At 54.3% G+C, this 18,365-nt stretch overlaps 1 protein-coding gene across 3 annotated transcripts in view; it reads right to left on the bottom strand.

The window, feature by feature from the left end:
- LOC138295305 (NACHT, LRR and PYD domains-containing protein 12-like) overlaps positions 1-18,365 on the bottom strand; it is a 543,642-nt gene that overhangs the window by 25,205 nt on the left and 500,072 nt on the right. For all 3 annotated transcript variants that reach the window (XM_069233518.1, XM_069233519.1, XM_069233520.1), the window contains one exon: positions 10,831-11,001. In XM_069233518.1, the coding sequence (XP_069089619.1) occupies positions 10,831-11,001 (171 nt within the window). The remainder of the gene's footprint in view (positions 1-10,830; positions 11,002-18,365) is intronic.

The raw sequence follows: 18,365 nt of genomic DNA, 5'->3' as shown, positions 1-18,365 counted from the left end.
ACCCCAAACTGCATGCCCTTTCACCCAACTGCACGTGCACCGTCCAAACCTCAAACTGTGTGCCCTTTCACCCAGCTGGACGTGCGCCGCCCAAACCCCAAACTGTGTGCCCTTTCACCCAACTGCACGTGCACTGTCCAAACACCAAACTGTGTGCCCTTTCACCCAACTGCACGTGCACCGTCTAAACCCCAAACGGTGTGCCCTTTCACCCAGCTGCACGTGCACCATCCAGACCCCAAACTGTGAGCCCTTCCGCCCAACTGCTTTGCACCAACCCAACTGCACTTGCACCGTCCACTCCCAAACTGTGTGCCCTTCCGCCCAACTTCACGTGCAACGCCCAAACCCCAAACTGTGTACCCTTTCACGCAGCTGCACGTGCACCACCCAAACCCAAACCGTGTGCCCTTTCACCCAACTGCACCGTCCACCCTCAAACTGTTGGCCCTTCCACCCAACAGCACGTGCACCGGCCAACCCCCAAACTGTGTGCACTTCACCCCAACTGCATGTGCACCATCCAAACCCCAAGCTGTGTGCCCTTCCACCCAACTGCACGTGCACCGCCCAAACCCCATGCTGTGTGCCCTGCCACCCAACTACATGTGCAGCGTCCAAACCCCAAGCTGTGTGCCCTTCCACCCAACTGCACGTGCACCATCCAACCCGAAGCTCTGTGCCCTTTCACCCGGCTGCATGTGCACCGTCCACCCCCAAACTGTGTGCCCTTTCACCCAACTGCACGTGCACCAGCCAAACCCCAAAATATGTGCCCTTTCACCAAACTGCATGTGCACCGTCCGCCCTCAAACTGTTGGCCCTTCCACCCAACTGCTCCGTCCATCCCCAAACTGTGTGGCCTTTCACACAACTGCACGTGCACCGTCCAAACCCCAAGCTGTGTGCCCTTTCACCCTTCTGCACGAGCACCGTCCATACCCCAAACTGTGTGCCCTTTCACACAACTGCAAATGCACTGTCCAAACCCCAAACAGTGTTCCCTTTCACCCAGCTGCACGTGCACTGTCCAAACCCCAAACTGTGTGCCCTTTCAACCAGCTGCACATTAACCGTCCACCCCCAAACTGTGTTCCCTTTCACTCAACTGCACGTGCACCATCCAGTCCCAAAACTGTGTGCCCTTCTTCCCAACTGCACGTGCACCGTCCAAATCCAAACTGTGTGCCATTCCACCCAACTGCACGTGCACCGTTCAAACCCCAAACTGTGTGCCCTTTCACCCAGCTGCACATGCAACGTCCACCCCCAAACTGTGTGCCCTTCCGCCCAACTATACGTGCACCGTCCACCCCCAAACTGTGTGCCCTTCCGCCCACCTGCACGTGCACCGTCCAAACCCCAAACTGTGTGCTCTTCCACCCAACTACATGTGCGCCGTCCAAACCCCAAACTGTGTGCCCTTCCACCCAACTGCATGTGCAGCATCCAAACCCCAAGCTGTGTGCCCTTCAACCAAACTGCACGTGCACCGCCCGAAACCCCATGCTGTGTGCCCTTCCACCCAACTGCATGTGCACCGGTCAAACCCCAGGCTGTGTGCCCTTCCACCCAACTGCACGTGCACCATCCAACCCCAAGCTCTGTGCCTTCCACCCAACTGCATGTGCACCATCCATCCCCAAACTGTGTGCCCTTTCACCCAGCTGCATGTGCATCGTCCACCCTCAAACTGTGTGCCCTTTCACCCAACTGCATGTGCACCGGCCAAACCCCAAAATATGTGCTCTTTCACCCAACTGCATGTGCACCGTCTGCCCTCAAACTGTTGGCCCTTCCACCCAACTGCTCGTGCACCGTCCATCCCCAAACTGTGTGTCCTTTCACCCAACTGCACGTGCACCGTCCAAACCCCAAGCTGTATGCCCTTTTACCTAACTGCATGTGCACTGTCCAAACCCCAAAGTGTGTGCCCTTTCACCCAACTGCACGTGCACCGTCCAAATCCCAAACTGCATGCCCTTTCACCCAACTGCACGTGCACTGTCCAAACCCCAAACTGTGTGCCCTTCTGCAGAACTGCATGTGCACCGTCCAAACCCCAAACTGCATGCCCTTTCACCCAACTGCACGTGCACTGTCCAAACCCCAAACTGTGTGCCCTTCTGCAGAACTGCATGTGCACCGTCCAAACCGCAAACGGTGTGCCCTTTCACCCAACTGTACGTGAACTGTCCAAACCCCAAACTGTGTGCCTTTCCACTCAACTGTATGTGCACCGTCGAAACCCCATACTGTGGGCCATTCCACCCATTTGCACCATCCAAACTACAAGCTGTGTGCCCTTCCACCCAACTGCATGTGCACCATCCAAACCCGAAGCTGTGTGCCCTTCCACCCAACTTCATGTGCACCGTCCAAACCCCAAGCTGTGTGCCCTTCCACCCAACTGCACGTGCACTGTCTAAACCACAAGCTGTGTGCCCTTCCACCCAACTGCACATGCACCGTCCAAACCCCAAGCTGTGTGCCCTTCCACCCAAATGCACATGCACAGTTGAAACCCCAAACTGTGTGCCCTTCCATTCAACTGTACCGTCCAAGCCCCAAACTGTATGACCTTCAACCCAACTGCATGTGCACAGTCCACCCCCAAACTGTGTGCCCTTCCACCCAACTGCACGTGCACAGTCCAAACCCCAAGCTGTGTGCCCTTCCACCCAACTCCACCGTCCAAACCCCAAACTGTGTGCCCTTCCACCCAACTGCATGTGCACCGTCCACCCCCAAACTGCATGCCCTTCCACCCAACTGCACGTGTACCATCCAAACCCCAAACTGTTTGCCCTTTCACCCAACTGTATGTGCACCGTCCAAACCCCAAGCTGTGTGCCCTTTCACCCTTCTGCACGTGCACCGTCCATACCCCAAACTGTGTGCCCTTTCACACAACTGCAAATGCACTGTCCAAACCCCAAACAGTGTTCCCTTTCACGCAGCTGCACGTGCACTGTCCAAACCCCAAACTGTGTGCCCTTTCAACCAGCTGCACATTAACCGTCCACCCCCAAACTGTGTTCCCTTTCACTCAACTGCACGTGCACCATCCAGTCCCAAAACTGTGTGCCCTTCTTCCCAACTGCACGTGCACCGTCCAAATCCAAACTGTGTGCCATTCCACCCAACTGCACGTGCACCGTTCAAACCCCAAACTGTGTGCCCTTTCACCCAGCTGCACATGCAACGTCCACCCCCAAACTGTGTGCCCTTCCGCCCAACTATACGTGCACCGTCCACCCCCAAACTGTGTGCCCTTCCGCCCACCTGCACGTGCACCGTCCAAACCCCAAACTGTGTGCTCTTCCACCCAACTACATGTGCGCCGTCCAAACCCCAAACTGTGTGCCCTTCCACCCAACTGCATGTGCAGCATCCAAACCCCAAGCTGTGTGCCCTTCAACCAAACTGCACGTGCACCGCCCGAAACCCCATGCTGTGTGCCCTTCCACCCAACTGCATGTGCACCGGTCAAACCCCAGGCTGTGTGCCCTTCCACCCAACTGCACGTGCACCATCCAACCCCAAGCTCTGTGCCTTCCACCCAACTGCATGTGCACCATCCATCCCCAAACTGTGTGCCCTTTCACCCAGCTGCATGTGCATCGTCCACCCTCAAACTGTGTGCCCTTTCACCCAACTGCATGTGCACCGGCCAAACCCCAAAATATGTGCTCTTTCACCCAACTGCATGTGCACCGTCTGCCCTCAAACTGTTGGCCCTTCCACCCAACTGCTCGTGCACCGTCCATCCCCAAACTGTGTGTCCTTTCACCCAACTGCACGTGCACCGTCCAAACCCCAAGCTGTATGCCCTTTTACCTAACTGCATGTGCACTGTCCAAACCCCAAAGTGTGTGCCCTTTCACCCAACTGCACGTGCACCGTCCAAATCCCAAACTGCATGCCCTTTCACCCAACTGCACGTGCACTGTCCAAACCCCAAACTGTGTGCCCTTCTGCAGAACTGCATGTGCACCGTCCAAACCCCAAACTGCATGCCCTTTCACCCAACTGCACGTGCACTGTCCAAACCCCAAACTGTGTGCCCTTCTGCAGAACTGCATGTGCACCGTCCAAACCGCAAACGGTGTGCCCTTTCACCCAACTGTACGTGAACTGTCCAAACCCCAAACTGTGTGCCTTTCCACTCAACTGTATGTGCACCGTCGAAACCCCATACTGTGGGCCATTCCACCCATTTGCACCATCCAAACTACAAGCTGTGTGCCCTTCCACCCAACTGCATGTGCACCATCCAAACCCGAAGCTGTGTGCCCTTCCACCCAACTTCATGTGCACCGTCCAAACCCCAAGCTGTGTGCCCTTCCACCCAACTGCACGTGCACTGTCTAAACCACAAGCTGTGTGCCCTTCCACCCAACTGCACATGCACCGTCCAAACCCCAAGCTGTGTGCCCTTCCACCCAAATGCACATGCACAGTTGAAACCCCAAACTGTGTGCCCTTCCATTCAACTGTACCGTCCAAGCCCCAAACTGTATGACCTTCAACCCAACTGCATGTGCACAGTCCACCCCCAAACTGTGTGCCCTTCCACCCAACTGCACGTGCACAGTCCAAACCCCAAGCTGTGTGCCCTTCCACCCAACTCCACCGTCCAAACCCCAAACTGTGTGCCCTTCCACCCAACTGCATGTGCACCGTCCACCCCCAAACTGCATGCCCTTCCACCCAACTGCACGTGTACCATCCAAACCCCAAACTGTTTGCCCTTTCACCCAACTGTATGTGCACCGTCCACCCCCAAACTGTGTGCCCTTTCACCCAACTGCACTGTCCACCCCCAAACTGTGTGCCCTTTCATCCAACTGCACGTGCACGTCCACCCCCAAACTGTGTGCCCTTCCACACAACTGCATGTGAATTGTCCAAACTCCAAACTGTGTGCCCTTCCACCCAACTGCACCGTCCAAACCCCAAACTGTGTGCCTTTCCACCCAACTGCATGTTCACCGTCCACCCCCAAACTGTGTGCCCTTTCACCCAACTGTACGTGCACCGTCCCGCCCCAAACTGTGAGCCCTTCCACCCAACTGCACGTGCACCGTCCACCCCCAAACTGTTTGCCCTTCTGCCCAACTGCATGTGCACCGTCCAAACCACAAACTGTGTGCCCTTTCACCCAACTGCACGTGCACTGTCCAACCCCCAAACTGTGTGCACTTCACCCCAACTGCATGTGCACCATCCAAACCCCAAGCTGTGTGCCCTTCCACCCAACTGCACGTGCACCGCCCAAACCCCATGCTGTGTGCCCTTCCACCCAACTACATGTGCACCGTCCAAACCCCAAGCTGTGTGCCCTTCCACCCAACTGCATGTGCACCGTCCAAACCCCAAGCTGTGTGCCCTTCCACCCAACTGCACGTGCACCATCCAACCCCAAGCTCTGTACCTTCCACCCAACTGCATGTGCACCATCCATCCCCAAACTGTGTGCCCTTTCACCCAGCTGCATGTGCATCGTCCACCCTCAAACTGTGTGCCCTTTCACCCAACTGCATGTGCACCGTCCGCCCTCAAACTATTGGCCCTTCCACCCAACTGCTCCGTCCATCCCCAAACTGTGTGGCCTTTCACACAACTGCACGTGCACCGTCCAAACCCCAAGTTGTGTGCCCTTTCACCCTTCTGCACGTGCACCGTCCATACCCCAAACTGAGTGCCCTTTCACCCAACTGCAAATGCACTGTCCAAACCCCAAACAGTGTTCCCTTTCACCCAGCTGCACGTGCACTGTCCAAACCCCAAACTGTGTGCCCTTTCAACCAGCTGCACATGAACCGTCCACCCCCAAACTGTGTTCCCTTTCACTCAACTGCACGTGCACCATCCAGTCCCAAAACTCTGTGCCCTTCTTCCCAACTGCACGTGCACCGTCCACATCCAAACTATGTGCCATTCCACCCAACTGCACGTGCACCGTCCAAACCCCAAACTGTGTGCCCTTTCACCCAGCTGCACATGCACCGTCCACCCCCAAACTGTGTGCCCTTCCGCCCAACTATACGTGCACCGTCCACCCCCAAACTGTGTGCCCTTCCGCCCAACTGCACATGCACCGTCCAAACCCCAAACTGTGTGCTCTTCCACCCAACTACATGTGCGCCGTCCAAACCCCAAACTGTGTGCCCTTCCACCCAACTGCATGTGCAGCATTCAAACCCCAAGCTGTGTGCCCTTCCACCAAACTGCACGTGCACCATCCGAAACCCCATGCTGTGTATCCTTGAACCCAACTGCATGTGCACCGTCCAAACCCCAAGCTGTGTGCCCTTCCACCCAACTGCACGTGCACCATCCAACCCCAAGCTCTGTGCCCTTCCACCCAACTGCATGTGCACCATCCATCCCCAAACTGTGTGGCCTTTCACCCAGCTGCATGTGCATCGTCCACCCTCAAACTGTGTGCCCTTTCACCCAACTGCATGTGCACCGGCCAAACCCCAAAATATGTGCTCTTTCACCCAACTGCATGTGCACCGTCTGCCCTCAAACTGTTGGCCCTTCCACCCAACTGCACGTGCACCGTCCATCCCCAAACTGTGTGTCCTTTCACCCAACTGCACGTGCACCGTCCAAACCCCAAGCTGTATGCCCTTTTACCCAACTGCATGTGCACTGTCCAAACCCCAAACTGTGTGCCCTTCTGCAGAACTGCATGTGCACCGTCCAAACCGCAAACTGTGTGCCCTTTCACCCAACTGTACGTGCACTGTCCAAACCCCAAACTGTGTGCCTTTCCACCCAACTGTACGTGCACCGTCGAAACCCCATACTGTGTGCCATTCCACCCATTTGCACCATCCAAACTACAAGCTGTGTGCCCTTCCACCCAACTGCATGTGCACCATCCAAACCCGAAGCTGTGTGCCCTTCCACCCAACTTCATGTGCACCGTCCAAACCCCAAGCTGTGTGCCCTTCCACCCAACTGCACGTGCACTGTCTAAACCACAAGCTGTGTGCCCTTCCACCCAACTGCACGTGCACCGTCCAAACCCCAAGCTGTGTGCCCTTCCACCCAACTGCACATGCACCGTTGAAACCCCAAACTGTGTGCCCTTCCATCCAACTGTACCATCCAAGCCCCAAACTGTATGACCTTCTACCAAACTGCATGTGCACCGTCCACCCTCAAACTGGGTGCCCTTTCACCCAAACGCACGTGCACCGTCTGCCCCTAAACTGTGTGCCCTTCCACCCAAGTGTACGTGCACAGTCCACCCCCAAACTGTGTGCCCTTCCAGCCAACTGCACGTGCACAGTCCAAACCCCAAGCTGTGTGCCCTTCCACCCAACTTCACCGTCCAAACCCCAAACTGTGTGCCCTTCCACCCAACTGCATGTGCACCGTCCACCCCCAAACTGTATGCCCTTCCACCCAACTGCACGTGTACCATCCAAACCCCAAACTGTTTGCCCTTTCACCCAACTGCATGTGCACCGTCCACCCCCAAACTGTGTGCCCTTTCACCCAACTGCACTGTCCACCCCCAAACTTTGTGCCCTTTCACTCAACTGCACGTGCACCGTCCACCCCCAAACTGTGTGCCCTTCCACCCAACTGCATGTGAACTGTCCAAACCCCAAACTGTGTGCCCTTCCACCCAACTGCATGTTCACCGTCCACCCCCAAACTGTGTGCCCTTTCACCCAACTGTACGTGCACCGTCCAGCCCCAAACTGTGTGCCCTTACACCCAACTGCATGTGCACCGTCCACCCCCAAACTGTGTGCCCTTCTGCCCAACTGCATGTGCACCGTCCAAACCGCAAACTGTGTGCCCTTTCACCCAACTGCGCGTGCCCTGTCCAAACCCCAAACTGTGCGCCTTTCCACCCAACTGTACGTGCACCGTCGAAACCCCATACTCTGTGCCATTCCACCCATCTGCACGTGCACCATCCAAACTCCAAGCTGTGTGCCCTTCCACCCAACTGCACGTACACCTTCCAAACCACTAGCTGTGTGCCCTCCCACCCAACTGCACATGCACTGTCCAAACCCCAAGCTGTGTGCCCTTCCACCGAACTTCACGTGCACTGTCCAAACCCCAAGCTGTGTGCCCTTCCACCCAACTGCACGTGCACTGTCCAAACCCCAAGCTGTGTGCCCTTCCACCCAACTGCACGTGCACCGTCCAAACCCCAAGTTGTGTGCCCTTCCACCCAACTGCACGTGCATTGTTGAAACCCCAAACTGTGTGCCCTTCCATCCAACTGCACCGTCCAAACCCCAAACTGTGTGCCCATCCACCCAACTGCATGTGCACCGTCCACCCTCAAAGTGGGTGCCCTTTCACCCAAACGCACGTGCACCGTCCGCCCCAAACTGTGTGCCCTTCCACCCAAGTTTACGTGCACAGTCCACCCCCAAACTGTGTGCCCTTCCACCCAACTGCACGTGCACAGTCCAAACCCCAAGCTGTGTGCCCTTCCACCCAACTTCACCGTCCAAACCTCAACCTCTGTGCCCTTCCACCCAACTGCATGTGCACCGTCCACCCCCAAACTGTATGCCCTTCTACCCAACTGCACGTGCACCATCCAAACCCCAAACTGTTTGCCCTTTCACCCAACTGCATGTGCACCGTCCACCCCCAAACTGTGTGCCCTTTCACCCAACTGCACGTGCACCGTCCACCCCCAAACCTTGTGCCCTTTCACCCAACTGCACGTGCACCGTCCACCCCAAACTGTGTGCCCTTCCATCCAACTGCATGTGCACTGTCCAAGCCCCAAACTGTGTGCCCCTCCACCCAACTGCACCGTCCAAACCCCAAACTGTGTGCCTTTCCACCCAACTGCATGTGCACTGTCCACCCCAAACTGTGTGCCCTTTCACCCAACTACACGTGCACTGTCCGCCCCCAAACTGTGTGCCCTTTCACCCAACTGCACATGCACCATCCACCGCCAAACTGTGTGCCCTTTCACCCAACTGCACGTGCACCGTCCACCCCCAAACTGTGTGCCCTTCCACCCAACTCCATGTGCACTGTCCAAACCCCAAACTGTGTGCCCTTCCACCCAATTGCACCGTCCAAACCCCAAACTGTGTGCCTTTCCACCCAACTGCATGTGCACCGTCCACCCCCAAACTGTGTGCCCTTTCACCCAACTGCACGTGCACCGTCCACCCCCAAACTGTGTGCCCTTCCATCCAACTGCATGCGAACTGTCCAAACCCCAAACTGTGTGCCCTTCCACCCAACTGCACCGTCCAAACCCCAAACTGTGGCCCTTTCACCCAACTACACGTGCACTGTCCGCCCCCAAACTGTGTGCCCTTTCACCCAACTGTACGTGCACCGTCCAAGCTCTAAACTGTGTGCCCTTCTGCCCAACTGCATGTGCACCGTCCAAACCGCAAACTGTGTGCCCTTTCACCCAACTGCACGTGCACTGTCCAAACCCCAAACTGTGTGCCTTTCCACCCAACTGTACGTGCACCATCGAAACCCCATACAGTGTGCCATTCCACCCATCTGAATGTGCACCATCCAAACTCCAAGCTGTGTGCCCTTCCACCCAACTGCACGTGCACCTTCCAAACCCCTAGCTGTGTGCCCTTCCACCCAACTGCACGTGCACCGTCCAAACCCCAAGCTGTGTGCCCTTCCACCCAACTTCACGTGCACCTTCCAAACCCCAAGCTGTGTGCCCTTCCACCCAACTGCACGTGCACTGTCTGAACCCCAAGCTGTGTGCCGTTCCACCCAACTGCACGTGCACCGTCCAAACCCCAAGCTGTGTGCCCTTCCACCCAACTGCACATGCACCGCTGAAAACCCCAAACTGTGTGCCCTTCCATCCAACTGCACCGTCCAAACCCCAAACTGTGTGCCCATCCACCCAACTCCATGTGCACCGTCCACCCTCAAACTGGATGCCCTTTCACCCAAACGCACGTGCACCGTCCGCCCCCAAACTGTGTGCCCTTCCACCCAAGTGTACGTGCACAGTCCACCCCCAAACTGTGTGCCCTTCCACCCAACTGCACGTGCACAGTCCAAACCCCAAGCTGTGTGCCCTTCCATCCAACTTCACCGTCCAAACCCCAAACTGTGTGTCCTTCCACCCAACTGCATGTGCACCGTCCACCCCCAAACTGTATGCCCTTCCACCCAACTGTACGTGCACCATCCAAACCCCAAACTGTTTGCCTTTCACCCAACTGCATGTGCACCGTCCACCCCCAAACTGTGTGCCCTTTCACCCAACTGCACGTGCACCATCCACCCCAAACTGTGTGCCCTTTCTCCCAACTGCACGTGCACCGTCCACCCCCAAACTGTGTGCCCTTCCACCCAACTGCATGTGCACTGTCCAAACCCCAAACTGTGTGCCCTTCCACCCAACTGCACTATCCAAACCCCAAACTGTGTGCCTTTCCACCCAACTGCATGTGCACCGTCCACCCCAAACTGTGTGCCCTTTCACCCAACTACACGTGCACCGTCCACCCCCAAACTGTGTGCCCTTCCACCCAGCTGCACGTGTACCGTCCACCCCTAAACTGTGCCCTTCCACCCAACTGCATGTGCAGCGTCCACCCCCAAACTGTGTGCCCTTTCACCCAGCTGCACGTGCACCGTCCAAACCCCAAACTGTGTGCCCTTTCACCCAGCTGCACGTGTACCGTCCACCCCTAAACTGTGTGCCCTTTCACCCAACTGCACGTGCACCGTCCACCCCCAAACTGTGTGCCCTTTCACCCAACTGCATGTGTAAATACACATTACAAATGATACAGACAAGTTCGACCCTCCCCCAGTGCTCCTTACTCGATCTTCTGCACCTGGTTGTCTGGTTGCTTCAGGATATCACAGAGTTTGTATACACCAGCATCGTCCAGTTCATTGGAGTCCAAGTTCAGGTCCAGCAAAGAGCGGTTGACGTGCAGGAATGCGGCCAGATCTTCACAGCAGGCGCCGGTTATCTCACAACACCTGATGCTGAGGAAGGTGAGACACAGAGAGAGTTACAGAATGACAAGCAACAACAGTAGTTCTGAAACAATCAAGATTTATTGCTCAGGAGTCTTAAAAACCAAGCCGCAAATACACCCAGAAGAGCAGCTGTCATGGGCAGGGAGTCTCTGGTCAGAGGTGTCACCTGCTGGTATGTCAGGGTCTGACACATCCGGAAGAGTAGATTTCATGGGCCTGGAAACTCTGATCTGAGGTGTCACCTGGCTGGTATGTCAGGGTCTGACAAACCCGGAAGAGTAGATGTCATGGGCCGGGAGTCTCTGATGTGAGGTGCCACCTTGCTTAGGGTATACCAGCCAAGGACACGGAAATATAGTGAACCACAGTGCACACAATGAAAAAACACAACTGAAGGGTATCACTACATGACCTTTCGTGAGTGTACTTGTGAACTCGGGGCTCTTACACGTGCAAGATTTGTCTCTTTCCTACTCAAAAAATGAGGTCTTTAAAAACCCAAAGTTGGCCAAAAGGTAATGACTATACCTGCCTTTGAAGAGAGTCAGCCTCACTGAGCTGAATCCAAACACAATGCAGCTTGTGCTGAGTATTCAGACTAGGTATAGGAGGACAAAGCCTAGTCATTTCTTCCCTTGAAATGACATGCATGCTGGTCTTTTCCCAGGTTGGTTCATTTTGCGTCCCCCAAAAACATGAACTTATGAAGAATAATCTGACAATATTGAAATATGGTACATGCTATGTACTTTTTTACAATCAAGATGTTCAAACCAAATGCCAAATGCACCAAGAAAAAAGGATACTCATCAACAAAGGATGCCCCTTCCCTCACCCTCCTTGTTGTGAATCACCCGAATGAACGTCCACTCTATTCAGATGTCCCCATATATCCTTCCTCCTCAACACTGAGACTCAATCTATTTTACGAGGTTTCGCCATGGACCACGCACTGTCTCAAACATCTAGGTTTCCTTGACTTCCCCACTGCATACAACAGTCCATGGTGGGGGACCAATGTCCAGTCCCATAGTGTCTGGGCTGTTCCACTTCCTTACAATGTCTCTCCTGGCTAATATGAGAGAAAATTACCCCAAACCAGCGTGTATTTAGGTTAGGTCTGTGCTCCCCATGTGCCCAGTGTGGCCAGCTGCTGACCGAGTGTAAACGTTTATCCTGTTACAGCCACATCCGTGGCCAGAAAAGACATACACATGGACAGTCCCACAAAGTGTTTAGCAATGTACCTAATGGCATAAAGAAACATGAAGGGGGGGCTCCTGCCAACTACCTGGAGGGGCCCACCTCCCTCCTGGACCCAGTCTGGGGCCTGCTGCCCCTGCACAGTGTCATAAGTCTACTCATGTCCTTGTGGAATTCCTAAAGGATACTTTTCTGGAAGAAGGCACACCGGAAGTAATGACTTTTTAAATAATTTGAATATGTTATTGTATATATATAACATTTAATGTACTTTCCCACAGGATTTCACAATAAAAACTAACAATCAAATAAAGTCCCTCCAGACAGTCCCTCATCCTGAGCCCTCTCCATGACACATCACTCCTCTACAGAAAAGAATGATAGAATTATATTGTTCAGACTCTCCCACCCTTCTTTACTGATAAATTCCTGCAATATCCCATCTTGTTATGTTCTCTGGGGTGTTATGCATGTATAATATTTGATAATCCCTCATCTCTGGCCATCTACCCGACTTTATGATATGTCATTCTTGGAAGGTCTAGTTCTCTCCTATCTCTGGATCTACTGGTCTTAGTGATATAGGTCATTTTTGGTAGGTGTAGGAAAGTGCCCTTGTTTGCATGGTTACCCAGCACCTTTTGCCTGATATTGATGCCAACTTAGATTGAGAGTGTGCTGGGATCCTGCTAACCAGGCCTCAACCTGTACCATTGTTTCCACAATTGGCACATCCTGGCACACAGTTAAGTTCCTTGTAAAAGGTACCAATGGTACCAAGGGCCCTTTGGCCAGAGAAGGTCCCCAAGAGCTGGAGCATGTATTATACCACCACTCTCAGGGTGCTATGCCCAAAAATCACTCCGGCGTAGGTAAGACACCCCTCTAGCATGCCTTACAGCCCTAAGGCAGGGTGCACTATACCACAGGTGAGGACAGAGCTGCATGAGCAATATGCCTCACAGTGTCTAAACCCGTTCTTAGACATTGTATGTGCAGGGTAGCCATAATGAGCATAGTCTGGGAGTTTGTCATTACAAACTCCACAGCTCCATAATGGCTTCATTGAATACTGTGAAGTTTGGTATCAAACTTCTCAGCACAATAAATCCACACTGATGCCAGTGCCTTGATCCTCTCTGGCCATAAACAACGCCTGCACTGGGTCGAGGTGCTTCACACCCCCCCTTGCAGGAACTGTAACATCAGGCGGTGAGCCTCAAAGGCTCAGGCCTCTTGTTATAGTGCCCGAGGGCACTCCAGCTAGTGGAGAAGCCCACCCCCCTGGACAAAGCCCCACTTTTGGTGGCAAGTCCGGAAGGGAAATTAGGAAAAGCAGGGAGGAGTGACCACCTCAGCTGGGACCACCCCTTAGGTGTCCAGATCTGAGGTGGCCCCCTCCTTGCAAAATCCTCTATCTTCATTTGGAGGACAGGGACCAATAGGGTTAGGAATGTGCCCCCCTCCCCAAAGGGAGTGGAAACAGGCAGGATGTAGCCAACCTCAGAGACAGTAGCCATTGGCTACTGCCCTCTGACCCCTTTAATTCCCCTAAGTCCAGGATTTACAGGCTCCCTTGAACCCAGTTTCTCCGATTCCTGGAATCTCACATGATGAAAGAAGGACTGCTAAGCTGAAACCACAGAAGGGAAGACAGAAGACAAAATCTGACTTAGCCCCAGCCCTACCGGCCTGTCTACAGCTTCAAAAGCCCTGCAAAACAAAGAGACACATCCTGCGGGTCCAGCGACCTCTGAGAAGACTTCAGAGGACTGCCTGCATCACAAAGGACAAGGAATTCCCATGGACAACGGCCCTGTCCAAGAAGAGGCTCCATCTCAGGACTCCAGAACCGCTCCGGATCTGTGAATCCTCACTACTCTGCTCCTGACGCCCACGGCCCAAGTGCAGGTGGCCCAACCAACTAGAGCTAGTCCCCAGGTGATTTTGAGAAAGTGCCCACCCTGGGTTGACCCTTACAGTCCACCACCACAACGCCTACAGACTGAATCCGGAGGACCCCCCTGACGAAGATTCCCAACGCCAAAAGGTACACCTGCACCCACATTCCCTGGCCTTAGGGAACTTGACCTTCGGTGCAGCAATGTACAGCAGGCAGTCCTCCTCCTTGTCCAGTCTTTGGTTTTCCAGAACCGACCCCCTGGACTTCACCTGAAGCATCTTGGTGGCACCCGGGGCCCTCCTATAAGAAAGCATTAGGAGCCCAACATTGTTTCCACCCTGCACCTGGCTGCTGAGGATGTGTGCAGGAAAGTGCCACTGTTGGCATGGTTACCCCCCACGTTTTGCCTAGTGTTGATGCCAACTTTGATTGAAAGTGTGCTGGGTCCCTGCTAACCAGGCCCCAACACCAGTGTGTTTTCCTAAATCTGTACCTTTGCTTCCATAATTGGCATAGCCCTGGCACACAGTTAAGTCCCTTGTAAAAGATGCCCATGGTACCAAGGGCCCTGTGGCCAGAGGAGCCTGAAGCATATATTATGCCAAACTAGGGGATCCCTCACTCAGCACATGCACACTGCCTGGCAGCTTGTGTGTACTGGTGGGGAGAAAAAGGCAAAGTCAACATGGCACCTCTCTCAGAGTGCCATGCACACAAACCAGTGCCTGTGGCATAGGTAAGTCACCCTTCCAGCAGGCCTTACAGCCCTATGGCAGGGTGCACTATACCACAGGTGAAGGCATAGTTGCATAAGCAATATGCCCCTGCAGTGTCTAAGTCCATTCTTAGACATTGTACGTGCAGTGGGGAGATATTAAGTATATGGTCTGGGAGTTTGTCAAGATGAACTCCACAGATTCCATAATGGCTACACTGAATACTGGCATGTTTGGTATCAAATTTCTCAGCATAATAAACCCACACTGATGCCAGTGTTGTGTTTACTAAAAATTGCACACAATGGGCATCTTAGAGATGTCCCCTGTATTTTACCCAATCCTTCACTGGTCTGGTCTGCGCCAGCCTGCCACTGAGAGACAAGTTTCTGACCCTATGGGGTTAGAGGCTTTGTGGTCTCTGAGGCCAGAAACAAAGACTGCACTGGATTGAAGTGCTTCACACCTCCCCCCTGCAGGCACTGTAACACCTATTGGTGAGCCTCAAAGGCTCAGGCTTCATGTTACAATGCACCAGGGCACTCCAGCCATTGGCGATGCCCAGCCCCCGGGCAAAGCCCCACTTTTGGCGGCAAGTCCAGAGGGATAATTAGTAAAAACACTGAGGAGTCAGCACCTCAGCCAGGACCAACCCTAAGGTGTCCAGAGCTGAAGTGACCCCTTCCTTGCAGAATCCTCCATCTTGGTTTGGAGGACAGGGACCAATAGAGTTAGGAATGTGTCCCCTTCCCAAAGGGAGTGGGCACAGGAAGGGTGTAGTCACCCTCAGGGACAGTAGCCATTGGCTACTGCCCTCTAACCCCTAAAAATGCCCCTAAATTTAGTACTTAAGGGCTCCCCGAACCAAGCTAGTCAGATTCCTGACGACCTCACAAGAAGAAGATGGACTGCTTAGCTGAAACGCAGCAGAGAAGGAAAGGAGACAACTGACTTGACCCCAGCCCTACCGTCCTGTCTCCTACTTCAAAGAACCTGCAGAAGAAGGGCTACACATCCTTCAGGTCCAACGACCTCTCAAAAACCTCCAGAGGAGTGCCTGCATCACAGAGGATCAAGAACTCCAGTGGACAGCAGCCCTGTCCAAAGAAGAAAAGAAGAAACCTCTTCTAAAGGACTCCCACCACACTCCAGAAGCGTGAGTCCTAACCACTCTGCACCCGACGTCCACTGCAAGAGTCCAGATGGCCCAACTGACAAGATAGGACTCCCCAGGCGACGGCAACCAAGATGCCCACCCTGGGTTGACCTCTCCACTCCTCCACGATGACGCCTGCAGAGGGAATTCCGAGGAACCCCCTGATAGCAAATGCCCTGGATGAAGATAACCAACGCCAAGGGACCCACTTCACCCGCAGCCCACCAGGCCTCGAAGAAATCCACACCCGGTGCAGCGACGATCAACAGGTGGCCCTCTTCCCTGTCCGACCAGTGGTGTGCACAAGACATTCACCCAGGACCATGCCTGCAGCGCCTGAGAGACCCCCAGGGTCCCCTCATAGAGTTTCATTGGAAAGCCAATGCACTGTTTGCACCCTGCACCCCGCCGCCCCAGTGCTACTGAGGGTGTGGGATTGGTGCCTACTTGGGGCCCCTCCAGTGCTCCTCTAATCCCCCCTGGTCTGCCCTCCGAGCCACGGGTACTTACCTGCTGGCAGACCGAATTCCGAGGGTAGGAAAATACCATCTTTCCTGGCATGTTACCCCTATATTTCACTGTATATATGCTGTTTTAGTATATGTGTCACTGGGACCCTCCAGGCAGGGCCCCAGTGCTCATAAGTATGTGCCCTGTATGTGTTCCCTGTGTGATGCCTAACTGTCTCACTGAGGCTCTGCTAACCAGAACCTCAGTGGTTATGCTCTCTCTGCTTTCCAAATTTGTCACTAACAGGCTAGTGACTAAATTTACCAATTCACATTGGCATACTGGTACACCCATATAATTCCCTAGCATATGGTACTGAGGTACCCAGGGTATTGGGGTTCCAGGAGATCCCTATGGGCTGCAGCATTTCTTTTGCCACCCATAGGGAGCTCTGACAATTCTTACACAGGCCTGCCACTGCAGCCTGAGTGAAATAACGTCCACGTTATTTCACAGCCATTTTACACTGCACTTAAGTATCTTATAAGTCACCTATATGTCTAACCTTTACCTGGTAAAGGTTAGGTGCAAAGTTACTTAGTGTGAGGGCACCCTGGCACTAGCCAAGGTGCCCCCACATTGTTCAGAGCCAATTCCCTGAACTTTGTGAGTGCGGGGACACCATTACACGCGTGCACTACATGTAGGTCACTACCTATATGTAGCTTCACAATGGTAACTCCGAATATGGCCATGTAACATGTCTATGATCATGGAATTGCCCCCTCTATACCATCCTGGTATAGTTGGCACAATCCCATGATCCCAGTGGTCTGTAGCACAGACCCTGGTACTGCCAAACTGCCCTTCCTGGGGTTTCACTGCAGCTGCTGCTGCTGCCAACCCCTCAGACAGGCATCTGCCCTCCTGGGGTCCAGCCAGGCCTGGCCCAGGATGGCAGAACAAAGAACTTCCTCTGAGAGAGGGTGTTACACCCTCTCCCTTTGGAAAATGGTGTGAAGGCAGGGGAGGAGTAGCCTCCCCCAGCCTCTGGAAATGCTTTGTTGGGCACAGATGTGCCCAATTCTGCATAAGCCAGTCTACACCGGTTCAGGGGACCCCTTAGCCCTGCTCTGGCGCGAAACTGGACAAAGGAAAGGGGAGTGACCACTCCCCTGACCTGCACCTCCCCTGGGAGGTGTCCAGAGCTCCTCCAGTGTGCTCCAGACCTCTGCCATCTTGGAAACAGAGGTTCTGCTGGCACACTGGACTGCTCTGAGTGGCCAGTGCCACCAGGTGACGTCAGAGACTCCTTCTGATAGGCTCCTTCAGGTGTTAGTAGCCTATCCTCTCTCCTAGGTAGCCAAACCCTCTTTTCTGGCTATTTAGGGTCTCTGTCTCTGGGGAAACTTTAGATAACGAATGCAAGAGCTCATCCGAGTTCCTCTGCATCTCCCTCTTCACCTTCTGTCAAGGAATCGACTGCTGACCGTGCTGGAAGCCTGCAAACCTGCAACATAGTAGCAAAGACGACTACTGCAACTCTGTAACGCTGATCCTGCCACCTTCTCGACTGTTTTCCTGCTTGTGAATGCTGTGGGGGTAGTCTGCCTCCTCTCTGCACCAGAAGCTCCGAAGAAATCTCCTGTGGGTCGACGGAATCTTCCCCCTGCAACCGCAGGCACCAAAAAGCTGCATTACCGGTCCCTTGGGTCTCCTCTGGGCACGACGAGCGAGGTCCCTCGAATCCAGCAACTCTGTCCAAGTGACCCCCACAGTCCAGTGACTCTTCAGTCCAAGTTTGGTGGAGGTAAGTCCTTGCCTCACCTCGCTGGGCTGCATTGCTGGGAACCGCGACTTTTGCAGCTACTCCGGCCCCTGTGCACTTCCGGCGGAAATCCTTTGTGCACAGCCAAGCCTGGGTCCACGGCACTCTAACCTG

This window comes from Pleurodeles waltl, chromosome 5 (assembly GCF_031143425.1).
Source record: "Pleurodeles waltl isolate 20211129_DDA chromosome 5, aPleWal1.hap1.20221129, whole genome shotgun sequence".
Lineage (NCBI taxonomy): Eukaryota > Metazoa > Chordata > Amphibia > Caudata > Salamandridae > Pleurodeles > Pleurodeles waltl.
The sequence above is the reverse complement of the archived record's forward strand: the minus strand, read 5'-3'. Positions and strand labels throughout refer to the sequence as shown.